General features: G+C 41.2%; 1 protein-coding gene across 1 annotated transcript; it reads left to right on the forward strand.

Annotated features, from left to right (window-relative positions):
- Positions 1-1,029: 1,029 nt before the first annotated feature.
- On the forward strand, positions 1,030-17,292 carry COQ2 (coenzyme Q2, polyprenyltransferase). The gene is made up of 7 exons (XM_063310341.1): positions 1,030-1,306; positions 3,143-3,309; positions 7,937-8,058; positions 9,174-9,259; positions 14,580-14,713; positions 16,162-16,350; positions 16,686-17,292. The coding sequence occupies exons 1-7, from the start codon at positions 1,042-1,044 to the stop codon at positions 16,839-16,841; spliced, it is 1,119 nt and encodes a 372-aa protein (XP_063166411.1). The 5' UTR covers positions 1,030-1,041; the 3' UTR covers positions 16,842-17,292.
- Positions 17,293-26,161: the final 8,869 nt, after the last annotated feature.

The following is a 26,161-nucleotide window of genomic DNA, read 5'->3' on the forward strand; positions in this document are numbered from 1 at the left end:
CAGTATTCAGAAGCTATGGCTGGTCAGGAACACATCTGTTGAAGTAGTTATGGGTGCCCCATATAAACCTCAATCAGAGTTGGTTGATTGGAGCCACCTATAAGCCCTGTAAATTAATTAAATACATAAATTTCAGAGGGAAATTCTATCAAGCATCAACTTTAACCGTTATGAAATAACCTTTGTAACCAGAGCATTACAGTAGGAAGTAAAAATTCATACATTTCAAACTAATTCTATTTTACAGGAACATATTCTATCCATCCTCACCACCATCCCTGTCCCAATTGTCCCTTATACATCTGGTTGTGAGGACCATAAAATAACCCACTGATAAAACAGTCTTAGACAGCCATAAGGCTTTTCTGCAGGGTCAGCCAAAAAATGCAGTCAGATGACTTAATCCTCCCTCCCTTTTTAATATTCCTCACAAGCCAGAGACTAGCATAACTACATGGAGAAATCTTCAGCTCCATCATTTGGCATACAACCATATTCCATGTTTCCTCTGGGTAGACCTGGTGGACCTAATAATCCACAGGGATTACGAAGATTTTTGTGATTGCCAGCAAAGCTACTTGAACATTCTCTCACTTGGTTCACACTAAACCAAAAGTGGTCCATCTTTTCATGCTGGCTGGGGAATTCCTGGAGTTGAAGTCCACGCATCTTCACGTTGCCAAGGTTGAGAAACACTGTTCTACAGGAACAGAAGACTCTCTGAAACAACAGGTCCTTTTTCCTGCATTTCCCCAGTTGTTTGGAAGAGAGGCACAGGCAAAGCCCGCACTCCTATCTTTACTTTCGGCCCGCTCCCTCCACCTCGCTTCTTATCCCGGGGCAAGCCGGAAAGCGCCCTCCGGAGAAAGCAATTGCTCCAGAACGCCTCCGCGCAGCAGAACCCGACAGGCCGCAGGGCGCCTGAAAGCCATGTAGCTCGGTTCCTTTCGCCCCTCTACGTCACGATTCTTACGCTTCCTATTGGCCCTTGGAGGGGGAACACCCCCGGTGACGTCACAGCAGGGGCACTCCGGAGTGGCCATGGGGCTCGCGCGCCTGCTCTGCAGGGCAACCTGGCTACTTTGCCGCTTTAAGGGCCCCCTTCTCGCCCCGGCAAGAGCGGGCGTGCCTTGCCCCGCGGCCGCGCTCCGGACCTTGTCGGGCCCCACTTCGAGCTGGGAGCCGCCGCGCTCCCCGGGATCGAGGACCAGCCTGGCCGGGACGTTTTCCGCGGCGGCTTTGGTGCAGGCGGCTCCGCGCACGCTCCAGCCTTACCTCCGTCTCATGCGACTGGATAAACCCATTGGTGAGTTGGCCTGCGGGGCGGAGCTCAGCATCCCTCCTCTTGCTTTGCCTAGAGAACGGAAGAAAATAAAAGGAGCCTCTGGCACGTATTTACTCTAGAGTAAACCGGACTGGACGGGTTTAGTCGCGGATTTCTATGCATGGAATCGCCCGCCACGGACGATTTCCCACCCCCTGCACAGCCCAAACACTGCCCGCTTATTTGGGGCTTACTAGGGTATATCGCATGAACCCTGTGTGGATTATTTATTTTTTAAAATATTTTTATTAGAATTTTTCAATGCAATAAAGTATAAACAATTAAAGAAAAGAAGGCTGGAAAAAAAAGGAAGAGATTATGGCTTCGCCCTTCTTTCCATAAATTACTTAATTTTTCCATCTTCCCCTTTAGCCCTTTAATCCCTGAATGTATAAATCTACGATTCATTTGGTCTTTTCTTCTTTCAACAAAAAGTCGATATAAAGCTTCCAGTCTTTTAAAAAAGTCTTTATGGTTTTGTCCCTGACCAAAATGGTTAGCTTTGCCCTTCTGCAATCTCCCATCAATTTTAAAATCCAGTCTTCTACTGTGGGTATATCATTATTATTCTAGATTTGTGCATGCAATAATCTTGCTGCAGTTGCCAATCCAGTTTGGTTTGTTCAGTGAAGTGGGATTAAACAAACCATAAACAAATCCCATGTGTCGCAAACATAGTGTGAAATTGTGTAAAAAAAAAAAAAAAGTTTTAATCCTTAGCTATTTAGAGTCTGAATTTTGCAGAACAAGTTTTATGGCCCTGTCTAACATTTTCCTTCTGAATCTTTTGGAAGGTGTCAGAGCTGGCCTTTGCATAGAGGGCAAATGGCTGGAATTTCTGTTGCCCCCCTTCCCACAATGAATGTAAGACACTACCCTGGGTTTAAAATCATTAAACCAAGAGAAATGCAGGCTTGTTATTAAACTTTCAGGGACTATAAAGCTCAGAAGTGTGCTGTTAGTCTGAGAAGGCCTGGAAGCAATAGAAATGTGATAGAAAATTGCTTTTTGTGATGGTTTTATTTCATTTTGCAATGCTTGTGGTATGTCTGTTATGCATAATTACGTAATATTTCTGAAAGCATAAAAGAATCGAGTAGGGGAGTATTAATCTCTTGCAACTGGAGAGGAGACAAAGCTTTTGATACTGGAGATATCTGTTTCCTACTGTCCTGTTTTCTTATTTCTTTCATTTGGTTGGGTATTGTATTAATTGTATGGCTTGTTCTTGAACTTGTGCAACTTAATTTGGCCTCCAGAGGGAGTGAAATGCTGTCACAAATCATTGTCAAGTTAAGGGCTGATGAACCCTGAACATTTTTTCTGGACCTGGTGGCATTTTCTCTTGATGTATATTGGTCTTCTCAAATGAAGTATCCACACTATTGTGTTTCACAGTGAGATTGGTATAACATTTTTCTTGGTAGGAAAAATGCTAAATTAAAAAAAAAAGAAATAACCTGAGGTGAAACGAGTATTGAAGAATTAAACTAGCTTAAGAATTAAACTGAGAGCCAGTTTGGTGTAGTGGTTAAGGCACCAGGCTAGAAACCAGGAGACCGTGAGTTCTAGTCCTGTGTTGGGTGTAAAGCCAGCTGGGTGACCTTGGGCCAGTCACTTTCTCTTAGCCCTAAGAAGGAGGCAATGGCAAACCACTTCCAAAAAACCTTGCCAAGAAAACTGTGTGGAGTTGTCCAGGCAGTCTCCGAGAATCAAGACTGAATGATTGAATGGATTAAAAAAAATAAATTAAACTAAGGAACTAATCATTTGTATGCATCTCTCCTTTTCTATTCCCTGTCTAACTTTTTATTTTAGGGATTTGGCTGCTGTATCTGCCTTGCACCTGGAGTATAGCCTTGGCAGCAGAACCAGGTTACTGGCCATCCTGGGACATGCTGTTACTTTTTGGTATTGGGTCAGTTCTGATGCGTGGAGCAGGTTGCACCATAAATGACATGTGGGACTTGGACTATGACAAAAAGGTAGAGAAGATTTGGAACTCATCATATTTGCTAATTAAATAAATGGTCATTTGTTTAATGGCAAGTCCCTGCCCTTCCTCCCTCGCTCACTTCCTCTCTAGCAGTTCTCAGAGAGGTAAACAGCGTTGCTAGATTAAAAGATCCTCACTCACATCAAAGGCTTTCTGCAATTCCTTTGAACAACCTTCCAATGCCAGCTGCCAGGTCTGTTTTTAGGTGCCTACACCAGTGTTTCTCAACCTTGGCAGCTTGAAGATGTGTGGACTACAACTCCCAGAATTCCCCAGCCAGCATGGGGAATATCAGTATCTTTAAACTTGCTGAACAGAAAATGCCCCTTAGACCAGAATTTAGCTTCTCCCCAACGGTTTTTACATTGATTCATTCAAGCTCTGGATCCTTGTGCTTAAAGGTTAGTTTTGAATGTTGAAATCTGCACTACAGCTAGAAAGTGTTGAAGGCCTCTTATTTTACCATTTCCCCCCAACCTTTAAATATCTAGAGCAGCGTTTCTCAACCTTGGCCACTGGAAGATGTGTGGACTTCAATTCCCAGAATTCCCCAGCCAGCATGTGTGAAGTCCACATACCTTCCAGTGGCCAAGGTTGAGAAACTCTGCTCTAAAGTGAAACAATATGTCTGATCCAAAAAGCCCACACTGGATCAAATCAGCATTCTGTTCTTGGTAAACATGATAGTCCTTAGTGGAAATTCACAAGCAATCATCGATGTTCTTGTACCCCATGTTTCCAAACAATTAGTATGAACACATGCTGTTTCTAATCCTGGACACCTATAATCATCATAACTCAACAGATTATTTGTTGATTTCACTTCTGATAGCTATTGTCAGGTTGTGGTAGTGAATCCTATTATTAAACTATCAGCTGTGGGGAAATTCTATTATTTTCCTGGGATCCCTCTTCATTTAATTTCTTTGAATGAACTTGAGATTTAATATGAAGTCAAAGAGAGAAGGGCCCTGCCATGTGTACAGGTAGTCCTGCTTAACTATCAGAATTGGGAATTTCAGTTGCTAAGTGAAGCGGTCATTAAGTGAATCTGACCTAATTTTACGACCTTTTTTGCAGTGGTTGTTGAGCAAGTCACCACAGGCATTAAGCAAACCACGTGGTCTCTAAGCAAATCACACAGTTCGTCATTGATTTTGCTTGCCAGAAGCTGGCCAGGAAGGTCGAAAACGGCGATCATGTGACCAAGGGACACTGCAATGGTCATAAATGCGAACTGGTTGCCAAGCACCCAAATTGTGATCACGTGACTGCAGGGATGCTGTGACAGTTGTAAGTGTGTGGACCAGTTGTAAGTCGGTTTTTCCAGCACTGTCATAAGTCGGAACCATCACTAAACAAGTGGTTGTTAAGCAAGGACTACCTGTAACATTATAAATCGGGGCTGTCTTTCAACTGCCTTTTTTGAAAGCTAAAGGTCCTGAAACGATGAAACCTTTGGGAGAGTGGTCCTTTTCTCCTTAATCATTTGGGTTTTTTTTTTCTGCCTTTACATTATCTTTGTCATGGTACAGGAACCACAACTGAAAATTGTATTCTGAGCTTGTTTGCACTCTACATTTCTTAAAGCCATTATTAGGAGTTCAGTTTTGGAATCTTTTCCTAACGATTCCCAATGTCCTGACAAGCAGGAACCATGCCGAGATGAGGAATAAGTCTCTAGTGTTTTATTACTGCTACAGTAGACAGAAAATCCTACCAAACTGAAGAAGCGTGGGAAAACCCAGACAGATAAACCCCAAAAGTCAAGGCGGGTCTGTTCTGTGTCTCTTTGAATGACAGCTCAAATTCTCTCTACTACGCATGCATTTTCCCCCCTCGATAGCGGCCCCCTCCTGCTCACCATCAGTGCTCATGACACCCAACATGTCATCTGCCTTTTTTACAGCAGCGAGATGCTGATGTGATGTTTAAATCAAGTTTTCACTCAGGCAGAGATCCATAGTGATGACTCGTTTTGTCCTGCCCCAAACTCACATTGAATTCCATTTGTCCTTTGAATTCACTCTCTGTTTCCCTGAAGGCTTTGTCCCCATTACTAAATTATTGGGGTGCCTGGTATGGTAATAGGCAGTGATTCCAGGAAGGGTCCTGCTCATTTGGGGGGGTTAGTTTGATGTTGGACCCCCTTCTCTGGCTTTATAGCATTTGTATCCAGTCAAGAAGACAGCCATGGCTACACAAAGCTCTGTCCTTTTAATACATGCTTTGCGTGTGGAATGCCAGTAAAAAGGGGGCGGGGATTCTATTGTACAGTTGCGGCCTTGACTTTTTTGACTCTCCCTGCAGATGCCCCTTGGTGTAGTGAACATAATGGGACCAGTAGTTCTTTCCATTCCACAGACTTCCATTCTACAGGCTTTAACTCAGATTTAAAAGCAATTATTCCAATGTTCTACTCTTGTCTTGGTGTACATTTGTCTCTGACACCCTTCAGCCTCCCTGATTGGCTATTACAAATTAGTGTTGGCTGGGGAATTCTGGGAGTTGAAGTCCACACATCTTAAAGTTGCCAAACACTGCTCTACAGGTAGTCCTCGCTTAACAACCACAACTTGAATTTTGGCTGCTAAGCAAAGTGGTCATTAAGTGAATCTGGCCCAATTTTATGACCTTTCTGCAGCACTAAGTGAATCATCACAGGAGTTAAGCAACCCACGTGGTCGTTAAGTGAATCATGTGGTTCCCCATTGATTTTGCTTGCCAGAAGCCAGCAGGGAAAGTCAAAAATGGCAATCACGTGACCTCAAGGACACTGCAATGGTCATAAGTGTGAGGATTGGTCTCAAGTCAGTTTTTTCAGCACCGTCGTAAGTCTGAACTGTCACTAAGTGAATGGTTGTTAAGCAAGGACTACCTGTAGTTCTACCCTACCCCTGGATGGGCTGTGAAAAATATTTTTCCTGGTACCCCCTAAGAATCTGGGGTTTTTTTGTTGTTGTTGTTGCCCTCCTTGTCCTCAGTTATTCCCCTGGAGAGTATCTCAAAGAAAGCTTCCTTGGAAATGCTGTCTTCCAGCCTCTTTCCTAATACCTTAAACTTAAATCTAAAATACCTTAAATTTCTTTGCTTTCAGGGCTATAGTTGTCTTCACAGAAGTGCTAAGCCATAATGGATCTTCTTGTGCTTTGTCTTACCCTGGTGACCTCAGTTGTTGTGATTTATAGCTTGTAGCAGGAAACCAGCCCTTTGTGGCTTATTCAATAAATCATAGTTATAAGCTTACATAGTTTCTCCTGAAGACATCTGGAAGTATATCTGAAGTTTAATCAATATGAGTTAGAAAGACCAATTCTAAAGACACAGGCATTCTTCCTATTGTAGTGGTTCACCTTAATTCTGACTGGTGAAAACAAGCCAGATTGAGAAACCATGATTTGTGATTTTCTGGGTGGTCATCACACAAGTTGCACCTTCTCTGAAGCAATAAAATACACTTGAATTATTCCCTAGAGCTGCTTAGAGCTGCTTAGAACTGCTTGTTCCATATAATGTGATGCTGTTGTTTTGCAAAAACAGATTTTAGCTGTTTACTCATAACCATAATGTAGTTTGTTTCCTTTTGGCTTACCTGATGTGCAAACATACATCATATTATGTACAAACCACACCACTATAGGATTACTCAGAAAATTGTCGTTTTAAATATCCTACAGATAGTCCTCAACTTATGACCACAATTGGGACTGGGACTTCTGTTGCTAAGTGAGGCATTTGTTAAGTGAGTCACACCCAATTTTATGACCTTTTTTGCCATGGTCATTAAGTGAATTACCACATCATCAAGTGAATCATGTGGTTGTTAAGTGAATGCAGCTTCCTCCATGGACTTTGCTTGTCAGAAGCCAGCTGGGAAGGTTGCAAATGGTGATCATGTGACCCCAAGACACTGCAACCATCATAAATACATGCCAGTTGCCAAGCACCTGAATTTTGATCACGTGATCGCAGGGACGCTGTGACAGTTGTAAATGCAAGGACTAGTCATAAATCACTTTTCAGCACCATCGTAACTTTGAACAGTCACTTAGCGAGTGGTTGTAAGTCGAGGACTACCTGTAGTTTAGTGTTAGGCATGAAAATAGACATAGTGACCCTTATTGCTTTTGGCCCACTTGGTAAGGAGGGGAATGCCATACGCTCAAAAGCCAGAAAGGAAAAATATTACTGTAAATATTCACAAATAAGCCAAGAATTTTAGGTGCCAAAATGCACCCCAAAAACTGAGTTCAGCTTATGCACAAGTATATACAGTAATACTTTTTAAAAGTACTCGTATATCCATATATACCAGCATATAAGCCCATCCACAGATAAGCCAACCCTTGAATTTTTAACCAAAATACTATGAAAAATGGATAATCATAAGCCAATTGTGAAAATTAGAACATACAGAAATTTCGAGGGTCAGCTTATCTGCAGATGGAGCATTTTTCACAGTATTTTGGTTAAAAGTTTGAGGATTGACTTATCCCCGGATGGGCTTATATGCAAGTATACACAGTATGCATGGGCTACAGAATGAATGAATTCTGTAATTTGTATCTATACATTATCAGGGATGGAATGCAGCCTCTGAAATAACTGTGTTTTAGGTTGCAAGAACCGCAAGTCGACCACTGGCAGCTGGAGAGCTATCACGTTTTCAAGCCCTTGTTTTTCTTGGCACACAGCTTAGCTTGGCCTTATGGGTCTTGCTATGTTTAAATTATTACAGGTAAGTGAATTGTGAAGAGTTTATTGCATAGGCCGTTGATGGCAATAGAGATCTTCTTAAGTATATTTTTGGAAGGGATTGGGCTATCTCTCGGTGTCATTTGATTAAAAGCCATGACTCTTCATGAAAATGTAGATTCTGAGTCTGCAGTCAGCACAAGGGGATAACTTGAGTTCTACCAGCTGGCAAGCAAATAACGTTCATAGCAGATACCATCAACCATGGCATCCTTTTTAACTGAAGAACTGCCCCAGCAGTATTCAGGCCTCAGCAGCATCTTACAGTTTTGTTAGTATTAGTGAGCTGTCGCAGGCTACGCAAAAACCCTCAGCAGGCCACGGGTGGTCCATGGGCCACATGTTTGTGACCTGTGTTGAGGGGACACTCAGTTGGCCCCTCCCTTAGTAGCCTTCTAGAAGTTAATTAAAGCCCTTCTGGGCAGTGCTGAATGGATAGCCATGTCCATTTTTCTTTTATTTTTGTTAGTTTTGCTGTGTGGTTTCTTCTGTCTTTTATTCTTTAACTTATTTTCTGTGACAATGGGACTATGGACATTTTAATATTCTTGCTTGATATGGTTTATTATGTTGTTAACTCTCAGGAGTCCTTTGGGGATATGGCAATGCATGCATTGCATAAAGACATAAATAGAATAGAATAGAAATGTTTTTGTTGAGTGGTAAGCAAAAATTTGAAAATGACCAATCTGCCAGTAGTGTTGATAAAAGTAAGCCTCTGTCAAGAAAATATGTAAGTTACATATTTTTATTAAGTGGTTTGTTTGTTTGTTTGTTTGTTTGTTGTCACAAAAATTCATTATTCAATATTCACTAAAATTCATTTATCATTTTCGGGGATCATACTACCACCAAGTTGGAGAACCCCTGGATGAGCCAAGGCTACACCATGGTCTTCATGAATGAGCACAGATTTGATGTTGGTGCCCTCGCACAAAGGGGTCTCTGTGAAGTGTACTTAATACCTTCCCTGCTTCCATATTTATTGCAAAAGATGTCCTTTTCTCCTACCTCTTATAGGCTACAGTCAGACATTAGAAAATAGTGTACTCGAAGAAAAAAGTGTATTTTTAATATAAAGCTTCCAATTTTTCACAGCATTATTTTAGGAGCTTCTTCTTTATTTCTTGTGGTGACCTACCCACTTATGAAGAGAATAACTTATTGGCCACAGTTATACTTAGGTAAGTTCAACAACTTCCATTTCATATAAATGGCCTGCTTATACTGACTTAAGTCGTTGTTGTATTTAGGTGGTTTGCTCAGAAACTATTGATGATTTGATTTGATTTGATTTGATTTGATTTGATTTGATTTGATTTGATTTGATTTGATTTGATTTGATTTGATTTGATTTGATTTGAATGGTCACCCATCTTAAAACACAACTCTGCACAGCTCAGAACACAAATTTGCATGAATTGATTAGCATGAGAAGTAATTTGCCATTCTGTCCTCCCCCGTGGCTACATGAGTTAAAATGTTTTTTGCTTGGAGTATTGGCTACTTCCAAAACGTTTTCCTGCTATTGGAGTCCTGAAGCACCTAGCTTCATGTTTAACCAATTCTTCCAATGAGCACTTCTTGAACACTAGCAGCCAAACATAATAACAGATCTTTAATAATTACATCCCTTGCCTGTCTCACAATCATAATTTCCTCCATTGTTATAGTTATTCATATATTTTAAATACGAATACCTCACCTCTTAGCTGTGTTGTTATAAAATCAGGAAATGGTCCAAAAATCAGCCTTTCTCAACCTTTTGACCCTGGGGGAACCCTTGAAATATTTTTTTAGGCCTTGGGGAACCCCTACACATTCAGGCTCAAATATAGGCCACAAGTTACAAAATTATTATATTCGTTTCATGGGTAGGCCTGTATATATGCATTAAAAGGTGTTCTTAACTAAACATAAAGAAACTTACCTCTTTTTTTGCCCAAATTTGAAATTTTTTAAATAAATCATGATCTCCCAGGGAACCCCTGGTGACTCCAGAGTGCCAAGAACCCTGGTTGAGAAACCCTTGTTTTTGTTGTTGTTTATTCGTTTAGTCACTTCCGACTCTTCGTGACTTCATGGACCAGCCCACGCCAGAGCTTCCTGTCAGTCGTCAACACCCCCAGCTCCCCCAGGGACGAGTCCGTCACCTCTAGAATATCATCCATCCATCTTGCCCTTGGTTGGCCCCTCTTCTGTTTGCCTTCCACTTTCCTTAGCATCATCTTCTTCTCCAGGGTGTCCTGTCTTCTCATTATGTGGCCAAAGTATTTCAGTTTTGCCTTTAATATCATTCCCTCGAGTGAGCAGTCTGGCTTTATTTCCTGGAGGATGGACTGGTTTGATCTTCTTGCAGTCCAAGGCACTCTCAGAATTTTTCTCCAACACCAGAGTTCAAAAGCATCGATCTTCCTTCTCTCAGCCTTCCTTATGGTCCAGCTCTCGCAGCCATATGTTACTATGGGGAACACCATTGCTTTAACTATGCGGACCTTTGTTGTCAGTGTGATGTCTCTGCTCTTAACTATTTTATCAAGATTTGTCATTGCTCTTCTCCCAAGGATTAAGCGTCTTCTGATTTCCTGACTGCAGTCAGCATCTGCAGTAATCTTCGCACCTAGAAATACAAACCCTGGTCCGAATGATTAAAACACATATATCTGAGAGCTCAAATATTGTTGCAAAAATATGAAAGCAGCCTAAAATCATTTGAGAGAGACTGAAAGGAGCTTAACCTAGTGCTAAAGTGACATTCCCCCATTGTGTGGCCACCACTGGAAAGGGATAGCTTTGCTCTAGAAGACGAACCTAGTGTGCATTTAACTTCTGCTAATTAAATTTAAATTTTTAAGCATAACAACAGTAGGCCATGCAGTGTGTTCAAAGGACGTGTTTTGCAACGAGTGTTTGTGTGAACGAAACGTGTCTCTTTGAAGCATTGGGACAACTGTGTTCTTGCAGAATTGATGCAGCTGCTTCCAAAAGCTGCTCCCTGCTACATCTGCATAAACAGTTATCACAGTTAATTGGAAAACAAGCCTCCCATCCCTTTTTAATACGTTGGCTGATGGTCTTCACAAGAGAGTTTTGGCCATCATCTTTGGTTCTTGTCATCCAGTCACTGATTCAAGTAAGGGGAATTAAAGCAATTTACCCTCTGCCATGAGTAAGATTTAGCGATGGGAGAGTCAGTGCCTCGTTTCTTGAAAATTACTTCCTCATTAAGTTGGGCTGACTCACTTTCCTCAAATGCAATAAAAGAAAATAAATACATACATTTATTTATTTACTTACTTACTTTCTTGCTTGCTTGCTTACTTGCTTATTTACTAACTAAACTTATTCACTGCCCATCTCCCTCAAGGAGTGACTCTGGGCAGTTTACAGTAAAAACAAGAATAAAAATTATTTTAACATGCCCTAGAACAGTACTCTTATATAAAAGTATAAAAGTACCATCCAAGATAGAGGTGTTAAAAATATCTTAATATATGGAGGCACCTTCAGGGTGCTTAAGATCGTGCACCCTTCCATAAAAATGCAGTCTAATGTATTTTCATAATACTTCATTATTCATTTGGAAGTGCTAGAAAAATGGAGAACTCTGCTTCCTGACTCTCTCTAAAACATACTGAATAAACAGTAGCCAAATCTTACTTATGCTATTTGAAATCCCCGTCTGTATGTCTACTTTGCATTAAGAGGAGTTGTTATGAGATGAAAAGACTGAAATACATATAAAAATGTGTCACCAGCAAGTGAATTGTCCTACATAACTCTTAGTGTAGGTCAGAATGCATATTCTACATCGTCTCTGTTAGATTAGGAAGTTTTAAAAAATCCCAGAAGAAGGGTTGAGGAGAATCTCTTCCCTATTGTTGCCAGAGAAAATGACACGAATGTGTCCGAGTATCACTAGAATTGATCCTCATTTTAGAGGGAGGTTTTAATTTTACATTTGATGCTATGGATTCTTGGTTTGGTCTAGTGGTTAAGGTGCTGGACTAGAAACCAGGGATCCGTGAGTTCTAGTCCCACCTTAGGCATGAAAGCCGGCTGGGTGACCTTGGGCCAGTCCCTCTTTCAGCCCAACCCACCTCACAGGGTTGCTGTTGTGGGGAAAATAGGAGGAAGAAGGAGTATTAGGTATGCTCGCCGCCTTGAGTTATTTATAAAAATAATAAAGGCGGGATAATTAATTAATAAATAAATACATACCTGAAATCCCTCAAACCCTCCTCAGATTTGAAATATGGAAGATGGGAATTGCTGAAGCTAATCATGGGCATCACCAGCCAATCTCATTCTACAGTAAGCCTAGTGTCTCCAAACTTTATTTATGTATTTATTTATTTATTGAATTTATATAGCCGCCCATCTCACAAAGAAGACTCTTGGCAGCATATGGTCTTCTTCCTAGCATTTTCCCGCTATCGCGGGGTCTGCTTTTTGGATCCTGAAACCCCACTTTGCCCGATCGTCCGCATCCTCAGGGCGCAGACCTGTATGCTGGGCAGCATACAATAAAACAAACAATTAAAAACAAGTCTAAACAATAATTTAAAACCAAACGTAAATATAAATAAGATCACGGGAGAATGGATCAACATCTTATACACAATGTAACCATGTCACAGGCTCTCTGTTTTCATGGGATCCCCAAGGCTGCTGGAAAAATACATGTTTTAAGAGATTCCCAGAAGGCTAATAGGGTCAGGGCAAAGCTCACCTCGTGGGGAATGATGTTCCAGAGGGCGAGTGGCACAGCAGAACAGGCCCGCCTCCCAGGTCCCATCAGATGGAGCTCTTTAGCAGACAGGACCTGTAACATGCCTCTCCTGCCAGATCTGATGGGAAGGGTAGATGTAATCAAGGAGAAGCAGTCCCTCAAATAACCTGGTCCCATGTCATGTAGAGCTTTAAAGATCAAAACCAGCACCCTGAATTGAACCCAGAAGCAAACTGGCAACCAGTGCAGCTCGTGGACCAGAGGTGTAGCATGTACTGTTCTAGGGACACACATAACTGCCCACGCCTCTTTATTTTGCACCAGGTGAAGCTTCCGGTTGCTCCTCAAGGGCAACCCCATGTAGAGCACATCACAGTAGTCCATTCAGGAGGTGACCAAGGCATGAGTAACTGTGAGCAGAACCGTATGATCCAGGAATGGGTGCAACCGGAGCACAACACAAAGATGTGCAAAGGCTCTCCTAGCCACAACTGCCACCTGCTCCTTGAGCAGGTGTCATGAGTCCAGAAGGACCCCCAGATTGCACACTGGGTTTGTTTGGTGCAGTGCAATACCATCCAGCACCAAAGATGGTAAAGTCCCAGATCCAGAAGGCCCTAAAACCCGAAGTCTCTCAAACTTTCCAGGGTTCAGCCAAAACCCTTTTTTCCCCATCCAGACCCACAAAGCCTCCAGACACCAAAACAGGACATCAAAAGTTTCACTTAGTTTTCCAGAGGCAGTGATACATCACCCCATGGCAATGGATGATCTCACCCAACAGATTCATATAGATGTTAAACAGGAGTGGAGAGAATACCGAACCCTGTGGAACCCCACATAGTAGGGGTCAAGGGTGGGACCTCTCACTCCCAGTCAACACCGAGTGGTATCAGCCCCGCAGAAAAGAAGAGAACCAGCACAATACAATGCTGCTCACTCCCACTCCACAGAGCTGATCCAGAAGGATACCATGGTCAATGATGTTGAAAGCCACCAAGAAGTCTAGGGCAAGGTTGGATGTACAACCCCCATCCTGCCCTTGCCAGAGATCATCAAGAGCGTGACCAATGCTTTTTCCATCCCATGCCCAGGCCTGAATCCTGACTGAAAGGGGTCCAGATAATCCACTTTTGAGCAGACCATCCAGGGTCTGCTGAAGCTGCTGCGCAACCACTTCTCCACAATCATCCTAGAAAAGGGAGATTGGATATTGGACAAAAATTGTCCAGTATGATGGTATCCAGTGATGACTTCTTGAGGAGGGACGAACCAGTGCCTCCTTAAGAGGCAGAGGAACAACTCCCTCTCACAAGGAAGAATTCACCACCGTGGAACCCAGTCATACGTCATCCCCCAGGCAGCCTTGGCTAGCTAGGAGGGGCATGACTCTAATAAGCAGGTGGCCAAGCTCATAGTCATGAGGACCCTGTCCTCTTCCTCAGGCCCAAAAGGGTCAAACAGTTCCCAGATAACAGGGCAAGACTGTGCCCCAGGCATCTCCACTGGACCTGTATCAAGGCTGGTGTCTAACTGGGAATGATTTCGAGCAATTTTTTCTGACAGGTGCTGTGCAGATTCCTCCACATGGCCTTTTAGGGGAATGTCCAAGTCCCATTTACCAAAAATGGGCTTGGGTCACTCTAAACAAAGCCACTGGGTGGCTATCTGTGGATGCAATAAGGGTGGAGAAGTATTGTTGCTTCTCAACTTGAGAGAGAGAGTGTGTTGGCCAAATATTATTCTGACTTGTTTACCCTTATTTCTTTTAGGATGTGTCTTCAATTGGGGAGCCTTACTTGGTTGGTCTGCGGTCCATGGTTCTTGCAATTGGTCAGTTTGCTTACCCCTGTATTTTTCCGGCATCTGTTGGACTTTGATTTATGATACCATTTATGCTCACCAGGTGACTCATATTTCTTGATAAAAAGGATATTGAAATGAGAGAGTGCGGTTAAATGATTTGCTAAATTATGTTGCTATGGGATCCTAGTTCCTGTTGAACTGGAAACACGGGCATTTGAATGGTAAACAGTGCATGTTGGCAGCTGCTTGTATTTGTTTTAGTTATCTTTGATGCCAAGAGCTATGCTGGTAATCAAGGACTCTACCCAGGCAATTAGAAGCAATGTGTAAATGAAACCCATGTAATGATTATGCACTTAGATGCCTTTTCTTGATAATACAATGGTACAAGAATGAGGAGACCCCTGGCTTCTTTGCACAGTTTGAGAATAAGGAATCAGGAGTTCATTAAGAGGAGTTTTAGGCAGTTCCACCTTTTCCAATTGTTTTCAGTGCATTAAAACTTACTTCTGTTTAAGAAATAAAAACCCCAATTCCAGGTAATCCAAGATATAGTTCCCAGGTAATATGACATCTTTTCTAAATTCTTCAGTGGCATTTAGAGCAGTTTGTCAACCTCAGCGACTTTAAGGTTTGTGGACTCCAACTCCCAGAATTCCCCAGCCAGCATACTGGCTGAGGAATTCTGGAAGTTGGAGTCCACACATCTTAAGGTTGCTGAGGTGAGAAACACTAGTTTATAGTATTTGTGATATTTTACCTCATGGTGATGTAATAAAAAATAGGATGCATGTACTCCCTTAAAGGCCAATATTTTACCAAAAATAATATTTAACAAAAAAACAGAAAATGAAGCAAGCCAAACTTCTTGGTTCTTTTCTGTGATCTGCATAACACTGCTGATACCTCAAAAGGTGTATAGCTATGTCTACAGATAGCTGAGTGGTCTCTTGAGGTCATAAACACCAGATCTCATATCCTTGGGGTACCGAAAGTAAAAACAAGAATTTGGAAAGGAAGACTAATTGTTTAATAGTATTTCCTGAGCAAACAAGTATGAATATAAACTAAACTATTTAATATTGATAAACTTAGTAGTGGTGTTTAGCATCTTAGTATCTAAAGCTAATAGTATTACAGATAAGTTAATTTAGACTAAGTATCAGCTTTTGATTTTACTTTCCTCTCACCTTTAAACCTTCCTAGGGGTGCACTAAATGTTTTGTTTCTAACTCTTCTGAATGCAAAAATGCACAAAAAAATCCCATTTTGAGCATTCCAGAAGGGCTATCAGCTTGAGAGTGCATGTTCTACCCCAAACGTTCAAAACATTCTGCCCACCTAAAAGATCCACTCTTAATCTTCTGCAAAACGTCCTGCTGTCTAATGCAAAATATATTGGCTTTATTTTTCATACCCTTGTTCTTCATGGCTGCAAGTAGGCAGTGCAATGTCTTTGGCTGCTCTGCAGCTGTTCTTCTCCGCAAACTAAACTGCCGCTGTAGTTGGTATTTTTTTTATTAACAACTTTCCAACTTTTTATTTTAGGATAAAACAGATGATCTTGCCATTGGTGTGAAATCTACAGCGCTCCTCTTTGGGGAAAAGACAAAATACTGGCTCCTTGGCTTCAGTTGCACAATGCTCTGTGGATTTTCTGTGGCAGGAATAAATTGCAGCCAGACCTTCCCCTTCTATGCAGCCCTGACAGCTGCGGCCATCTGTTGGGGAAGCCAGGTTAGATCCTGTTTAAAGCTGGATGTTGGAAGACTGAGTGCCTGATCCTCTGAGTCCACAGCCTCGAAGAAATGCCAGCTGAGGTTGATGTTGATTGAAGCTTGTGCTGCCTTTCCGAGGCTGCAGTGCGGCGTTCAACAGAGGGATGGAGGGATAGACAAGGCAAGAGTGAAGGACTAAGTTGAAGAAAGAGGAAAAGGAAAAGGAATTCATAGCTGGTCATTTAAAGCTGGTGCTTTTAGGTTTGTCTGAGAAAAAGGAGGGTGGGAAGACTGGACAGATTATAAAATTTGAATAGGGGCAATATTGATGAATCATGTATGTCTCTTTTCCAGATATTCCATTTGGACATAAACAATCCTAAAGACTGCTGGAACAAGTTTTCTTCGAACCGCAACCTAGGGATTTTACTTTTCGCAGGAATTGTACTCGGAAATCTAAGGAAAGAGAAAAACTCAGAAGAAACAAGGGATGCTTTAGGTAGCAGCTAGTGCAGAAGAAGATAATGCTGTTTTATCAATAGAATGAACATGAGTCTTTTTTTTTGTTAATCTACTACTTTATATTTAATAGATCTGGTGCTTTATATTAAAGTTCTAGAATGGTGGTTATTACCTATAGGTTTGATTTTCTGTTTTTGAACATACTCTAACTGTCTTGGCAAAAACTCTGAGTAAGTTTAAGATTTTCCAATAAAACTTTGAGATTAACTCTACGGAGCTACCCATGAAGCTTTCCACTGTAAAATTATAAGATTGTGAAAGAACTAAATACATAAGACTATTGTAGAAATACATTAAAAAACCAGTCTTCCAACAGTACTTTGCATAAAATAGTATTCATTGCATTGTGTTCAAAACTGCTGAGAAGTGTAAACTATAAAATGACTTTTGTCAAGGTGACAGTTGGTTCTATAGTATTGTCACTTATGACATTTGAGAGTTTTACATTCATATACTGCTGGTTTTAAGAATATATGTATTGGATAAAGGGAGATCTGTGAAATTATAGTTAGTGTTGGTTTATCAACCAGCAGTAGCCTGAATATGTATGATCACTATGTGTGCAAAAAAAGCTTATAGGGAGTGGTTTTAGTTTCATCCAAATAATTTTCAAAACCTGTACAAGTCTTAATCTGTAGAAGGTCCAAGAATTGCTAACACACAAACTAGGGTTTGTGTTTTTAAACTATATGACTTAGCATGTTGTGCAAACTCAACTAATTATGGCTTACCGCATCATATTAACAAACAGGCTTTAGTGGGGTGTATAAATTGGGCCTGGGGATGCGATGGCACTGCGGGTTAAACCGCTGAGCTGCTGAGCTTGCTGATCAGAAGGTTGGCGATTTGAATCTGCGTGACGGGGTGAGCTCCCGCTGCTAGTCCCAGCTCCTGCCAACCTAGCAGTTCGAAAACACGCAAATGTGAGTAGATTAATAGATACCGCTTCGGCAGGCAGATAATGGCTTTCCGTTTAGTCATGCGGGCCACATGACCGTGGAAGTGTCTACAGACAAACGCCGACTCTTCGGCTTTGAAACTGAGATGAGCACCGTCCCCTAGAGTCGGACACGACTGGACTTAATGTCAAGGGAAACCTTTACCTTTACTATAAATTGGGCCACAATATAAGCTTTGCATTTATCCCTCTTTCAATTCACCGAACTGTAATGACATTGAAAAATGATATTTTTCATTGGGATTTTGCTTCTCGACAAAGGGATAAGCTTGCCAAACCTCTGGTTACAAAGAGAGCGTATTTCATTAATTCTGTTCATCCTCCCACTTCGCTCTTGGTTGGTGCTTTCGTTTTAAATCATAGTTTTAAATTAATTTATAAATCCTGTTTTGTCAGAAACCATTACTCCTAATTCCATGTTTGGGCATCATAGGAGTCAATAGGGCCAGTGGTAGTTTCCTGGCTGTTTTGCTTGCTCACCCAGAGAAAAGCAAAGGGTTTCTCATCCAGATGCTTGGAACTCAAGATTAAATTTGAGTGTCCAAACCAACTTCCTACTGGGTTACCCCCTTGGGCCAGGCAGCGATTAGCAATACCAGGAGGCAGCTGGTAACTGAAGTTCATGTAGTATTAGAGAATGCATTTGAGGAGGTTCTTCCAAATCTGCCATCTATTAAAGTGCTGGCTTCAGAAGGCCCTCAAGCTGCGTGTTCAGAGTGAAGAAAGTCCATGATCCCATGCGTGCATACTGCATGTGTGTAACTGGGAGCAGTTGAGTGTGTATTTCTTAACTTTTTAGAGTCAGCATTCACTCCACTTTTCTTGTATTGATGCTAGCTGGTGTCACAGACTGCTATGAATGCCCATTGGATTGTGGCTCCCTAACAGAACTAACCACTTAGCTGAGCAGGGTTGAAAAATTCAAGTTGGCAGTCATAATCAAGGTCCCACCCTTTCTTTTGTATTCCTATCTTTACACCCTGGAATGAGGGAGGCCCTGGCAATGTGAACCATGCTGTATACTCTGAATGGATCTCCTCCAGCTTCAGGGTTTAGATTAAAAGCTCAGAATTCAAAACCGTGAGCAGCTAATTCCATCAGCTACCTTCTGCTTCTAGCTCAGAAGCTGCTGCTGCTGCTGCTGCTTTTCTATTAATTTGATCCTCTCTTCCAGGCCATTTGTGAAACTGTTGTAAGATATGAGACACTGTCAGTTTAGTATCTCAAGATGATTTAGGAATATATATTTGTTTTAATGCCCAAATAATAGACAGCCGGATGAGTTAATTTCAGGCAATCCCACAGTCAGCAAATAGCTTAATTGTTTGTACCTTGATGACAAGACAGAAGTGGCAATTCTTCCAGTAGCCAAAAAACAAAGCACAAGTAGGCCTTCAAAGGTTTTGTTTGGGGGTCTTTACTTTCACAAAAACTCTTTTGAGTATGCTTTTTTTCTTTCAGAATAATTGCCTATCCCTCTAGTGACAAAACTATGCAGCCTAACAAGACTAATATAAATTGCTCAATTATTCATGGAAATAATATCTGCAATAGGGTGTGGCAGATACACCTTTCAAGAGTAACGCTGAGGTCACTTCACCAGTATTAATTTCACTGAGATTTTTTTCCCCCCCAATTTCCTGATGTAATTAGCTAGTTTATTTGTTGAGCTTTAATGTTGTCATCTGATTAAAATAATATGATGCCCTGCCTTCAATTTAGCTGACGCAGAGAGGAAAGGCACATAATGCTTAATAGTTTTGTCTATCTGTGTTTGTTTCATGTGAGCCATCCTCCAAGCCCAGCTCTGAATGGATGGAGCTGGTGGTAGATTTCTGGCCTTTCACAACTGCCGTCCTGTCATTTCCTCCACGCAGAAAAAAACAATAAACGTAGTGTGACAGAGTAGTACCAACTTTTAAACAAAATACAGAACAGAATGCCTTTCTGTGGAGAGTAGGCATTTGAATCAGTTTTATACTTTTTACAATCTTTTAATAAAGATTTAAAACTGTTCTTGTTTTCTCAGAAGTGCCAGTTGGTATCCTTTTCACCACTAAAAGCACTGGCATTTTGAAATCTCGACATATTCATGGTGTGGATGAGCGACACTGTGGAGTTGAGTGATTCCCTCCATGTCAAATGATGTAGCCCGGTGCATTTCTTTTGAGCATCCATCATTTCATAAGTCATACAGTATCCATGTCCTTATGGGATCAGATAAATTCCATACAGTCTGAGAAGATCAACTGCTTATATGTCATCCCTTCATTTAAAAGTAAATTTTATACGTATGTTATAAATACGTGTGCTGCCTTCAAAATTGGGTCAATTAGTTCTTTCTGAAATATTTTATTTGACTGATTGATGATTGACTTATTGACTGCTATATCACCTTTCTTCCAAGAGGTCTTAGTGGCTTAACATCAGGCTTTCCATTTTATCTCCACAATAAGAACCTTGTGAAGAAGGTTGGTCTGAGAAAGAGTGACTGGCCCAAAGTCACCTAGTAAGTTCATGGCTAAGGATGGACCTGATCCTTGGTCTCTACACTCCCATTCCAACTAACCTCAATACCATGCTGGTGTAATATTTGATGAACTTGGAAAAAATATGAGCAGGAAATGTTGGAGGCAGTACTGGGACTATTCAATGAGTAGCCACATTTGTACAAAGCCCACTCAGATTATGAGATGGGACATTTTTGAAGGAGGAATTGTGTTTTTCCTACGTCAATAGTCATTCAACAATTACAGTTCAATCATTAGTTTTCTTCCCAACAGAAGGTGCTTTCTTGTAGAGAGGAAGCTGGGCCACCTCAGCAGTTCCACTTTGGGAGGTTGAAGATGAGGCTGTTCTGGAAGTGGTCTGTAACAATAAAAAATGGCTAGCCATTTGCCTCTGGTTCTTACAACTTTATCTTGTAGATAATATTAACACAAGTGGATTGGACTTACAAGTAAGCTTATGTTAAAACTGAGTGCTGGAAAATATTCAAAGACGGCTTGCAATAAACATTTTTAAAAATGTGACTTGATGGTGAGAACTTTGTCGTTATGGCTGAACTTTTCAAAAGACCGTTGACATTGAAAGTGAAATGAGATACACTCCTTAGCCCGTCTTTATTAACCTCGGCAACTTTAAGGTGTGTGGACTTCAGCTCCCAGAATTCCCCAGCCAGCCATGCTAGCTGGGGAATTCTGGGAACTGAAGTCCACACAACCTAAAGTTGCCAAGTTTGAGAAACGCTGCCTTAACCCTAAATTGATTTTTCATATTGAATGTCGCTCCCTCATGTTCAGGGGTGTCCGCACAGTGTGGTCAAGATGGCAGCTGGGATGGTACAATTGAAGCTCTACCTATTTTTTATGTACGGTACAGATAAAAAACAGAATTTCTATCGCACCATCTCAGCTGCCATCTTGACTGCTTTGACCAAACCCTGCAGACACCACTGCCCATACTACAAGAACAATGAAGCCTCATTTCCTATCTGTAGGGCACTCAAAGTTGGGTGTCATTAAGCAACTTCTGCCTACTTGGGAGCTGTAGAGACAGAAGTTAGCAAACTTGACCCATATTTTTAAGTCGGCTGCTGACAACGTGGATTCAATTTGGGCAGGAAGGGGCTCTTTCAATTTGGTTCCGTGTACCTCTATTCTTACGTTTTGGGCATTTAGAAAATAGATTAATCATACCAATTTATTTTAATGTTTAATTTATCAGATTAAATTAATTTCAAGCTGGATTTTTCCCAATAGCAGAACTGCAGGATAAACGTCTCTAAATATAGGAACAGATTATTGCTGGTGTATGATTCCATAGTGAGTGTTGCACCAACCCACTCTATTTCTGTCATGCAAGGAGAATAACCACAGCATCTAATTTACTATTTTGTCATGCAGGACTAATGACTGTTTTGACACATTATCAGGTTAAGATCAATTAAAGTAACCAGCAATTACCTTTCCCAAATATAAGCAGCCACTGACTTGCCACGACTTAGCATCACACCAAAGGAACTTTGCCATTTTCATGTGCAGGAGACGTATTGGTTAGCTTGTCTTTAGAGAAAGGAACTTCTTGAGGGATAATACAGCAGAAAGGTATGTGTACAAGTTTCCCCCCCCCCCAACTGATCACTGAACGTTCTGAATTCATTTGAGTAAATGCTAAGAAGGTAATGTTTAATTTACAACAGTGAATTAAAAGGCAGGGTGGGGTGGGGGAACTATGGAAGAATCCACCAGAAAACTAGTTCCAGACAGGAGCCTTCTATACTTTTTAAACTGATTTGTTGATAAATACTAATATACCATCTTGAATCAAGCTATTCTAAGATACTTTACAATAATCTCAGATTTACTTAGATTTGATCTTCATTACAGTAGACAGGAATGTATAGAGTAGTAGTAGGAAGGAAATAAATAAATGTTATCTTTGGGGGGGAGTTGATTAGGAGGTGTATATATTTTTTCTTTTCTTTTAATATAAGGGGAGGGAGCAACTGTATTTAGTGATTTTTATAATGTGCCAATGGAATGATTTATAGAAATAATGTGATTTTGGTTGACTATAGGATTGATTATGGAAATTGTTGCATATCCTTGCTGTTAAAAGTCGGAAGTCGCCTCCTTTTGTAATATTTCTGAATTTTGAAAAAAAAATTCTCTTGTGTTTCTACACTTTTTTAGTTTTTTATTTTTTTCTTTGTAGCTTTTTGTTTTTCTATAGCTTTTATCTTTGCTTGAAACTTAATAAAATTCTTATTTAAAAAAAAGGTGTACTTAGAAGTAGACTGTGCTTAATGTGATCTATTTCCAGGTTGGTGTGTGTGGGCTTTCAGCCTTTAATCTTGCCACTCAGAACCAGAGAGTAGGCAAAAATTAGGGCTCTCTTTTTGTGCCTGAACTTCCAATAATAACTAGATCTGGAGATTTGAGGAGAAGTTACCATGGGACAAAGCATGGTCTTGCCTTACTTGTGAATTGTGTTTAGCTTCCTGGCATCTAAAATATTAAGTAACCTTGGCTTAAACTCTCGTATGCTGGCTTTCTTGGGCTACTTTCATAGAATTGTTTAGTCTAGAGGTGGGCAGGATTTTGCTGGCTAGGGGTGACACCCAGTATGTAGGGAGAGGACCTCCAAGCAGCCTTTGGTTTAATGATGCGAAACAGACAAGGCTGCCCCATTTATGTAAAGAGGTGTGGGATTTTCTATTTTTATTCTGGGGTGGGAAGTAGGATGTGTGAGTGTTCATGCTTCCAATTGTATTAAGCTTATTTTAGGGTTTACAGCACAGTTGTCATGTTTCCCACCTCAGAATCCCACTATCAGGTTTCAGAAACTGGGACCAAAGAACTCCAGAACTGCAAATGACTGAGGAGGTTCTAGTTTCTTAAAAACATTGAATACAATCACATCAACTAAATGCATTGGTTTTGACAGAATTTAATGTCTGCTTAATCCTCTGTTGAAATCAGTGAGATCTAAATGTGTTCATTGTTGTCTGGTGATTTCTGCATTGTGCTATTGATAACAGCATAGGGTGGTGAACATTTACAATCATCCCTCAGGGGAAAAAAAATCATTAGCAAGAAACCAGACAAACAATAACAATGGTTTGCATCAAATCTCTGTAAACCAATTTAAATGCATGGGTGTGGATTTAGAAATATGGACGATAATGTTAATAGAAATGCAGTGCAAATTACATCATCAAATGGAAGACTACAAGCAAGCTTGTTCATTTAATTTTGCTGGACAGTCCTTCAAACAGAAGGAACAAATAGAGAATCTCTGTAGCTCAGAGTGGAACTGTCATGTCCTTGATGCTCTCTGAGCCTGGTTGTTTGCTTCCTGACGTTTCATTACCCAACAACTGTAGGTAACATCATCAGTGATCAGCACTGATCTAAAAGATTACATCAGCACTTACTTTAAAAAATTCAAAACAAAAGCATTTTCCCATGGGAAGGATTCTTTATAATTAATTCCAAAATCTTATATCCAATTTATCTGGACCTGTAGTCCATTTGAAACTCTCTAAAATCAAAGTTTTAATCACCCTTTTACTGTTTGTTTGTTTGTTTTAATTCTTAAACTTGTAGTTAAAACTTCTTTTGCTAAAGATTGAAGGAAACTCACTTGGTGCTGTAAAACGTGTCGATCCAAAGATTCCTAATACCTGAAAAGCTGTTAACAAGCAATTTCTGAAAGTGATTAGAAGAGCAAGTATGCGAACCCAGTGTCCTTTCACAAGCGCGGACCGTGGTTTGAGCAAGATGGCTATTCCCTCGTCTCCAAGAGCTCTGAACATGCCGGAGACTGCTGTCTTGTGGTCTCCTTGCAAGGAGCAGCTGTCTGGAGCACCTGTGGGCAATCTCAAGTCCTCTCCTTGTCTGCAGAGGAATTATCGAAGAGCCAATCTGCTCACTGGCTCTTCATTCCACCATGGTCATCATCTCTGCTTTTCACAGAGCCATCTTCAGTCCGCCATTTCTTCCCCAGAAGTCCCACTCCACACTTCTGCCTCCCCAGTCTCATAACTCTACCACCCTTTCAATCATTATGTAGTCACTGTCTACTAAAACATATTCTCCCTTAGCTAAAAAAGTGCACTCAATGCACTACAACTGTGAGGCACAAAACACTACATCTCATTGGTGCCTTGTTTATTTCTTTTAAGAAGTGGAAGCAAATGTTTTTTAGTGGTGGCTTTTGAGATAAATGTTGGAAAAAATTAAGGCATATCCATTAGAACAGCACTGGCTGTCCATTAGATAAACCAATTTTGGAGTAAAACTTCATTTTTAAGATGAGTTCAAATGTAACAAAGGACTTACTCTGAAGTATAGTTACGCTGGACTGTTCAAACAATTTTCTCCCCAGTATTAGCTTGGAAGAATGGTGATGGAGAAAACAATGCTGAGGTGATTGGCCCATTCTTTTTCCCACCTCAGAAAAGTTTGGGGTGGGGGGGTGGGGGGGTTATAATCTTTCTTAAATTAATTGTTCCTTTAAAATAAACATGGCAAAAATTTTAATGAGTAAACAGGCGTTTAGCCCTTAAAAAAACCTCAGACGATCTCCAGAGGTACATATATATGCCTCTCAATATATGCCAAACGTCTGGTTGAGATGGTGATTTGAGAAGCCGACCCTTGTGCCCTTCAAATATATATCTGCACCTCTACAGCCTAGCACAACATACGGCCTTTGACAGTGCTAAAAAGTTTGCTGATTTGATCTAGTACTAGAAAATAGAACAAATTCAATAAGTAATATAACATAGGATTAAGTAGCCTGTTGTAATGGTATGTGGGAAAGACCTTGGGAGACTGGGCAAAGAAACGTTGCCAAGGGAACAGTCAGATAACAGCAGAGCCCGCAGCTGGATAGTGGGTGGGGCAAGAGGCTCAGGTGGGACCCTCCCTAGTTTCTCAGGCTGTAATGGAGACGGGGTGAGGGAGAACTGTACTTTCAGACTTGCAAGATTCTGTTAATGTAGTTTTACAATGAAGTAGAATTAGGCTCATGTGGCACAGAGTGGTAGGCAGCAGTATTACAACCAAAACTCTCCCCACAACCTGAGTTTGATCCCAGCAGAAGCTGGATTCTCTCTCGGGTAGCTGGCTCAGGTCAACTCAGCCTTCCATCCTTCTGAGGTCAGTAAAAGGAGCACCCAGCTTGCTGGGGAAGGTGACAACTGGGGAAGGCAATGGCAAACCACCCCACTATGGTCTGCCAAGAAAATGTCGCAAAAGCAGCATCCCTCCAAAGGGTCAGACATGACTCGGTGCTTGCACAGGGGACCTTTCACCTTTCAGAATTAGCTCATCTGGTTGTGATTTCTATCTGGTTTACCCTGCGTGGCTGACACCTGTACTTCTGTCATGTTCATGTTATGAAGTCAAGAGGAGGCAATGAGACCGAAGGGGAAAAATCCACAGTCCTTTCTGTTTTAATATTATGGTGGTAAAATTCTTGTGGGGGCACATATATTATTGGGCATTAATGGGAGTGGGAGGGTGGCCTAGTTCCGATTTCCTGTCACAGACCAAGATGGTTGGTCCGGCCTCTGCCTAGCATGGTCTCATTCTGCACGTAGCAAGAACCTTGGCCACACTGATGAAGCCAAACCCCAGAGTTTTAAAAAACAGTGCACCAGACAGTCTTCACTGACTCTTTCCATGGGATTCGGCTATAATGAGGAAAGTCATTCCATTCATCAACAAGGCCATTTCGTACCAGAAGGAAAAGATTTGGCTACCAAAGGGACTGTGGGAACCTATCAAGATTGGTGGTTCATTCTGATGACGTTTCAGTTTTAAGTGTCTCAGTTTTGGGC

The sequence above is a fragment of the Candoia aspera genome, chromosome 8 (genome assembly GCF_035149785.1).
Source record: "Candoia aspera isolate rCanAsp1 chromosome 8, rCanAsp1.hap2, whole genome shotgun sequence".
In the NCBI taxonomy this organism is placed as follows: Eukaryota; Metazoa; Chordata; class Lepidosauria; order Squamata; family Boidae; genus Candoia; species Candoia aspera.